We start from the raw sequence: 7,744 nt of genomic DNA on the forward strand, positions 1-7,744 counted from the left end.
ATGTTTCTTTTTTCTCCAATATTCTGTACGGTTCCCCGAAGGATGGGGGATGAGAGACTCCTCCAGAATCACTGAACTTTCTTGATAAATGCTCTGCTATCTGTTCCTCTATATCGCAGTGTGTAATGACGAATACGCAATTATCTCTCATTTTTTACTCTTTACTGCACGTTGTTTTCAATTCATTCTGTAGCTTCCTGGTAGTAGAATATAGTAGTGCTGCCATATTTGAAGAACATGCAGCATTTACAGTGTTCTGCTGCAAACAGGCAAACTGATTGTATTTTAGATCTAAAATGAAGGCAATAGAAACAATTCATAGTTTTGTTACTACTTTAGTCATCAGCAAGATTGTTCTTAATTTCTTTAACTTTAACATCTTTGCCAGAATAGATTTTGTCTGATTTCTGAGTGCTCTTTTTTTTTGCTTCTCAGCCTGTCCTAACTATTATATCGTACTGCAGTCTGTGTAATTTTAGGACGTACCTGCTGCATCCTACAGCACAGTAGGTATAGTCTCAAGTCAAACATGTTTAAGGTGTTATTTACAAAGTCTTTCATGATTGATTTGCAAAGTTTGCATTATGGAGTTGAAACACTTTTTAATCACTACCATTTCAATATTTTTATTTATGTATTTCTTGGTTGTTATAAAATTGTACTCCACAGAAACCAAGCATCTGGAACAAACAAAACACAGGAGTTGCAAATCGAGCCGAGAAAGATGTTGAGCAGAAGACAGAAGAGGAGCATATATTAGATAAATCAAGGTAACTCTCGGGCTCTGTAAGAAAGGAATGCTTTGTAGAACTTGTTTTTCAGTGTTTAGAAAAGCACATAAAGCAAGTTGTGCACGTTTTGGACCAGCAGTTCTCATTAGACCAACCAGTAAGATTGGCATCGATTCCGTGCTCTTTACCAGTAACGTGCGAACTGCATCCCAGCAGTCTCATGCTCTAAGGATATCTGCCCTCACATTATCATAGCTGTCTAAGTATGTCAGGTTACCGGTTTTTGAAAGTCATCTTTAGAATTAAAAGCCAGGGCAGCAATACATCAGAATTCTGTAGCAAAGTGTTTCTTGGACTTGACAGAAAATGGCTCACTTTTTTGCAAGATTTGACTCATCTTCTAAATGGGTTAGTTGTACAGTAAGATAGATGTTGAAAATGCAATTTATAAACCGTTTGCTATTTTTCTGTAAGCAGTTCCTAGCTCTTCAAAATTGTTTTTTACCATTCCAGAAATTAGTTAAGGCTTTCTCTTCAGTTTCTAAGAATAAGTGTAACTCCATGTTATATCGTTCTTCCCCTGTCCCCCCCCGCCATAAAACAGTATTTCAGTATCTCGTACCTGCAAATAATGGTCTAGCTTCCAGTATTTATCTGACAGACTGTAGTAGTTAGATAGAGGTGGAATACTTGTTTGGTTGTGTTCCTGCCTGCTTGACAAATTATACTTAAGATTAATTCTGTAACTTCACTAAAATTATTTTCAGTATAAACTCTGGAACTGGATATCTGTGTATCTTCAGAAAAGTCAGTTAAGACTCAAAACAAAGAGCATAAGTCAGCTTCTAGTAAATATTTCAAGCAGTCCTGGTACTTTCCCGTTCCATTTATCTAAGGCTATAAATTGGTCATTTTGAACTGTGTTGGGAATTGGTGGGATTGCAATGTTAATTTTTGTTTTCTTTTTCAGGAAGAAACTAGAAGAGAAAGCAAAGCTGTATGAGAAAATGACAAAAGGCGACTTCCCAGGTGAACAAAACTAGTCTAAAATGAGTATTTTTTATATATATACACACACATAAAAGTTTGTTTCTAAAGTTCACCCTAAAAGTTGGCATTTCTGACTCTGGCAATTTACAGCAGCTACACTATGAATTCACTGCTTGTCTTCTTACATGGGAAATGTTTTTGGAGTCGTTACACAGTGATTGACATGGGTTATTCTGCTTTGACAGGGAGAAAAAAATACAGGTACTAGAGAAAATAAAATTACTTTTTGAAGGACAGCCTGTCCTAGTAAAGCACTATGGGCTTGTTTCACTCATTCATTAAGTGGGTGGAATATATTCTGGTTTTTGAATACACAATCTTAGAAAAACAAAATTAATTCTCCATTATGCAGTCTTTGGATTGCATTGCTGATTTCTGTCCTGCATTCTAATTCTTGGACCTTTATGAAGAGAAGAGGAGCAGGAGGGGAGTCTGGCTGGTCCATACGTGAATGCCAGTCATGCAGCTAGCAGGGTTAGAGAACTCTAATCTGTCCCTTTCTTCTCTCACTCATTCAGTCCCTTGCAAGACGTGATTATTAAAATAGAACCCAAATCTCCTTGCAATTAATCTCTAATGTTTTCTTTACTGGTGTCCATCTTTGCCACGTAGGACCCCACCACTTTTCTCTACTTTTCTAAAAAGTACTCTAGTGACTGCTTAACTACTGCCAACGCACCAAATGTTAAGCATCAAATAAGTGTTTGAACTGTTACGTAACAAACCCTATACGTCTGAAATAGTTAATGAGCAGAGAATATTTTAGTGCAAAGACTGCAACCTTTTCTGCATTGTACACAAACGATTAGTTGCTTAAAAAAACCCTAAAACTTATATTCAGAAATAGAGGTTATCACTGTGGAGCCAATTTATAGTTCCAGGTTTGTTTGGCACTGAATGAGATTTAAGTATTCCCCAATAGTGTGGTCAAGGGCATTGCTAGCAGCTGAAAAGCTGATTGCGGCTATTTTGTGTTGATTTTGTGCTCCATTCTGTTCTTTTTATGGCTGTTCTCTAAGAATCGATTTTCTGCCTTAGATGAAGAAACTGAGGATTTGTACCTAGTGGATTTCACTCAGAAGATCATAGACAAACAGCACGAAGTACAGGAACTGTATCAGAGCGAAGCTGCTAGAAAGACTTTAGAAAAAGAGACAGATGATGAGGAAACTCAACCTGAGGTGGAAATACCACCGCCCGAGGACCCAGATGAAGAATGGTTCGTACTACTGATTGGGCTAAGCTGTCCTGATTAGTCTGTTTCTTGGCAATTGCATGAGAAAATTAATTTTATTCTCTAAAGTATGTGGAGTGGCACCTTTTTTTTTTGTTGTTAATACTTCACATTGAGAAGAGGTGGTAACAGTCTCATGTCTCATTAAAAGACAGTCCTTCATGTTACTTTCCTTTCCATATAGGGCAATAGAATCTACATCCAAGATTTTGAGAAATATCAATCAGGGAGATGTACTCTAAGTGAGATGTCGTAATATCCTCTCTTATTTTCTTGCATAGTTTATGGGAGTTCTGATTGCAGTATTGATACAATTTTATGCTTTGGTGTCTTGAATTGAAATGTACTTTAGCAAAACTTGGGGGTTTTATCGTATCCACCTTCCCTTCTCTAATTGTGTGTGACTTACAAAATAAGCAGTCATTTTAGTTGTGTGACCTCCTCTTAAAGGAGAGAAGCTCTGGAAAGAGAACACAATTTTCCAGCGTTTCTTCCACTGTTTAACTGCAGCACAGCAAACAGTCTGTGACGATTTTCTGTGACATTCCAAGTAACCACTAGGTTTTCATCCAAGACACTAGGAATAATTATGAAACCAGTCTGACTAACCATTTTCCTTGCCCATTTGTTTAAAATGCGTATGGAACAGAGATTTTACTTCTGGTAATCAGTTTAAAACGGCAGTAACCGATACAAAACTGAGCACCCCCGTTCTCCAGTTTATTAGGCCAAGATAAGATTTGCAATGTAATGTTTCAGAATAAATTGGGAGAATGAATCCAGCAGAGTACCAGAAGACTGCTAGGTTGGAAAGGCAGATATACCCGTCACCAGCATCTTACTGAAATTCAAGATGAAACTATCCGTGAGCCATGGGCTCAGACTGCTTTGTGCTCTCATCATCGTAAAGTGTCAGAAATTTAAACTGATACATTTTACTGTTCACGTGGTGCTTTTCTATCATTGCCTACCTCTCACATCAATGACATGTATTATTATTAATATATTGTCCATCTCAGTGAGGCCATATCCTAATGAGGATATTTGGGTGCTAGCATAATTAATGCTAATTATTCTGCAGCGATCTGGAATGCAGACTTTTTTTTTTACTGGTGTTACATTATAATAAAAAACAAAGGGCACTGAGTATATACGAAGCTTTAGATATCCTTAGAAATTATGTAAAAGACTTAACTTACTAAAAGCACAGATCTTCAGAAGTTTGTTTTTTGGGAACTAGATTGCCAGTCATACTTTTTCAGGCATAATATTAATTCTTTAGAATGGGATAATTGAGGCAGCTTGATGCTAAAGAACTTTCTAGCATTACAGGACAATAAGTATAGCTCTTAACAGCTTTTTTGACAACTGTAAATTAAGTGTTCGGTACTATAAAGGGTTTAATAAGAAGCACAGTATGTGCTTCAAAGGAACATTTTGCTTGCATTTTACTCAGCCTTTGTTATGCCAGTTGAATGAATGCTATCAGCCTATTCTAAATGAGCTTTAGACTGATAATTGAAATATATTGTAGCAATTTCATATCCGCAAGAAGTCAATGCCACATCATTATTTTCTCTATGGGAAGCGAGTACTAGGCTCAGTTTTATTTTGGTGTGAAAACTACATGGCATTGTAACTTTTGAACATTTTTTTACACCATCTTACTGCCAAGGCAAACAGCTGGCTCAAAGTGAGATTGAGTAAATGTCTGTGATAAAACTGTCATACACCCTGTTCAGAATGCATCCTCTTAACCTGTGAGTCTGTTAACTGAAAGGTAGAAGAAACTGTCACACATGGAGAGACTGAGAGGTGATGAATACTCTTTGGAAAGTGTCACTGCTTCTATCTTCTGGTTAAGAGTTCTCTAAATCTGCAAATAGAAGTTCTACAGCAAATTTCCTATGCTTTCGTTACAGGGTTGATTATGTTGATTTCTTGGGCCGATCTAGACGCTGTATGAAGAAGGATTTGCCAAGTCTACTTAAAATGGATCAGGAACTTCAAGGGAAAAGGTGTGGTTTCTCTAATGGAAATGCGTGTTTCTTGCAGTATTTAACATACATTTTCTTAATGAGAAGGAAGAGAGGCTGTTCTTTGTTATCCCATTCTCAATCCATAATTGTGGACACTACTGCTTTCTCTAGATATACTTTACACCAACTTCTGCTGGTTACTACATTGTGTCTTAGAAAATAGAGTAGCTACAGAGCAATTGTGCATGACTGTGATTTTATCAAAACTTCCTATTATAAATTCATATAGTATTCCAAGGCTTCTATTTTATTTCACCCTGGCAGTTCACCATTTGAAATACATGGCTGGTGTATTGGTTTTAAATTGCAACAGAATGGAGGCCATGGATATCAAATAAAAGCCCAAATGAAATTTTTAATAAACTACTGAGGCACGCTTTTTGATGTAAATGCTGACCAAATCTAAAACCTGACTTACAGAGCATAGCTTGCAGAGAAAAGTTCTGATAAATTGGCTTAGCAATCTCTCAGATATTTGATGCGTCTTTTAAAACTGTGGTCCTTGTATGGAAATTGTATTTTATTATAGCTTCTGGAAAATGCCAGAGAAGTGATTCCTGGTTCTGTTTAACCTGGAGACTGAGTACAGTCTTTTAGTAATTCCAAATTCATCATGGCATTCAAAGTGAATTTGTTAGATCTCCATTTGTTTGTTTTTGCTCTTCTGTTAAGCTCTTCTGTTAAAATTATTATGGCAGCACTGAGAATTGTTTTCAGAAAATAATCTAAAGGCACCTCAACTGAGCCTTTACTGTTGCTGAAGTGAAAATTCTTTCACACTAACAACTCGTTAGTGCATTCTCTATATTCTAAACATAAGATGGAGAATATGAGTGCTTTGAAATTGCAGTCTCTGCATGATGGCGGTCGGACACAAAACCGGCTTTAGCTAGACAATAAAAAGATCCTGCTGCTTCTCTTGGGAAAACAAAAATTTCCCATATTGGGTATTAATATTTGGCATGGACTTCTAGGGTGAATTAATGGCTAGCTTTTTGTTATTTCAAATACCTTTCATTTTTTTATGTTAAATCTGAAATGTTTCTATATGTGGTTGCTAGCACCCCAACAGATGTCAATAAAAGTGGTTATTTCATCTCCTATTCTGTGATTTGATAATGATTTCATAAAGCCTGTAAGAAAGGATATGATTTTGTTGAAGTCATTGAATAACATGTTCTACTAGTACCTTGTTTCAGAGGTAGTTTTGTATTTCCATCTTCACCGTGTACCATAGTCATAAATGCTGCAACACTAAATGGTGCCTACAATGATCTATGTTTTGTAAAAACTGCAACAGTGGATCAGACCCAATCACACTTTCACTGTTTGATGCCGTAAAACTGGTAAGTTCTGCTCTGTAATCCCTAACTTTTTTCTTTTTTTTTTTTTAATTAGGCAAGGTCCTGATGGGAATACTCTGTTATCTGAAGACATGAGAAGAGAACTTCAGAGGCAGCAGTGGGAAAAAGAAGAAGAAGAAGCCCTCAGAAAACCCATGGGACCCATACATTATGAGGACATTCGAGAAAATGGTATACTTCCATACTTTATATCACTTATCTTTATATCGCCAATCAAAGAGATTGGTTTTAGAGGAAGCAAGGGAAAGTTATTTCTTGTGCCTTTATGGCAAACTTCAGGTATGTGTTAAGCCACTTGTGTAATAACCATTCAAATTACCAATACATAAATCTAGATTTATTTTTCCTCAAATTGTATTTGTGTCAAATGTATTTTTCAAATTTCATTACATCCTCCTGTTTTCTCCTTCAGGAAGCTTCACTTCATGCATCATCTAAAACAAGCCTATTTTAGCCATCTAAAACTAATGCAGTGTATGTTGTTGAGAGTAATTCAGTGCCTGAAAGCAGGGTGCATGGTGCTTGTAGTTACTCTCAATTATAAACTGAGTGTAACTTGAATTTATTGATTTTCTTCTTCTTTTCAGAGGCCAGACAGCTTGGTGTTGGTTACTTTGCCTTTTCTCGTGACAAAGAACTTAGGAATAAACAACGGGCAACACTGGATATGCTAAGAGAGCAGGTAGGAGTTTAAAGAGCAAATTGGGGTATGAGGGCATCCTAGTTTCAGTGGTCACTGTATTTGATTTGTTGTGTAAGTCTTACACTAGGTGATGCCTGCAGCTGACTCCAAAAAAATTGGGCCTCTCCTTCCCTGTTGAAACATGGTACTTGATGAGGATTGCTTTTAGTTGTTTAGTGAAGGAAGACACGTAGTTGATTATAATAACAAAGGAAGATTAATTCATGTTTTTCTTTGCTGTTAAGACACTTGATCAGAGAACTAAACGTGAACAGTTAAAAGAAAAAAGGAAGGCAGCTCTAGATGCAAGGCTGTCTAAACTTCGAGCACGGAAGATTAAGAAGTTAAGGGAAGCTGGATTAGAGGAAGAGGCAGAAAAATTGGAGAATGGAGGTATGAGCTGCTGCCTTTTTAAGTTAAATACTTGCTATTTCATCTTGTACTTGATCAATGGACAGGCATACTCTGATTTAGGTTTGGACAGTCAATATATTGGTATTGTGTATTGTATATATATAATTAGTATAACTGTTAAGATAGTGAGAGTTCATGTAATTGTGTGTAGGTATAAAATCATGCCAGAAATAGCTTAATAATGCAGGTAGAAATATGATATGTAGATTGTAGGTTTTGTTTGTTTCACA

At 36.5% G+C, this 7,744-nt stretch overlaps 1 protein-coding gene across 1 annotated transcript in view; it reads left to right on the forward strand.

The window, feature by feature from the left end:
• The window catches only part of CCDC174 (coiled-coil domain containing 174), an 11,379-nt gene that overhangs the window by 389 nt on the left and 3,246 nt on the right, over window positions 1-7,744 (forward strand). Inside the window, 7 exon segments of the mRNA XM_009329935.1 lie at window positions 670-770; window positions 1,702-1,760; window positions 2,820-3,000; window positions 4,938-5,033; window positions 6,453-6,589; window positions 7,006-7,100; window positions 7,346-7,493. Of these exon segments, the coding sequence (XP_009328210.1) occupies window positions 1,739-1,760; window positions 2,820-3,000; window positions 4,938-5,033; window positions 6,453-6,589; window positions 7,006-7,100; window positions 7,346-7,493 (679 nt within the window). The 5' untranslated portion in view covers window positions 670-770; window positions 1,702-1,738.

Source organism: Pygoscelis adeliae, unplaced genomic scaffold, assembly GCF_000699105.1.
Source record: "Pygoscelis adeliae isolate BGI_AS28 unplaced genomic scaffold, ASM69910v1 Scaffold208, whole genome shotgun sequence".
Classification (NCBI taxonomy): domain Eukaryota; kingdom Metazoa; phylum Chordata; class Aves; order Sphenisciformes; family Spheniscidae; genus Pygoscelis; species Pygoscelis adeliae.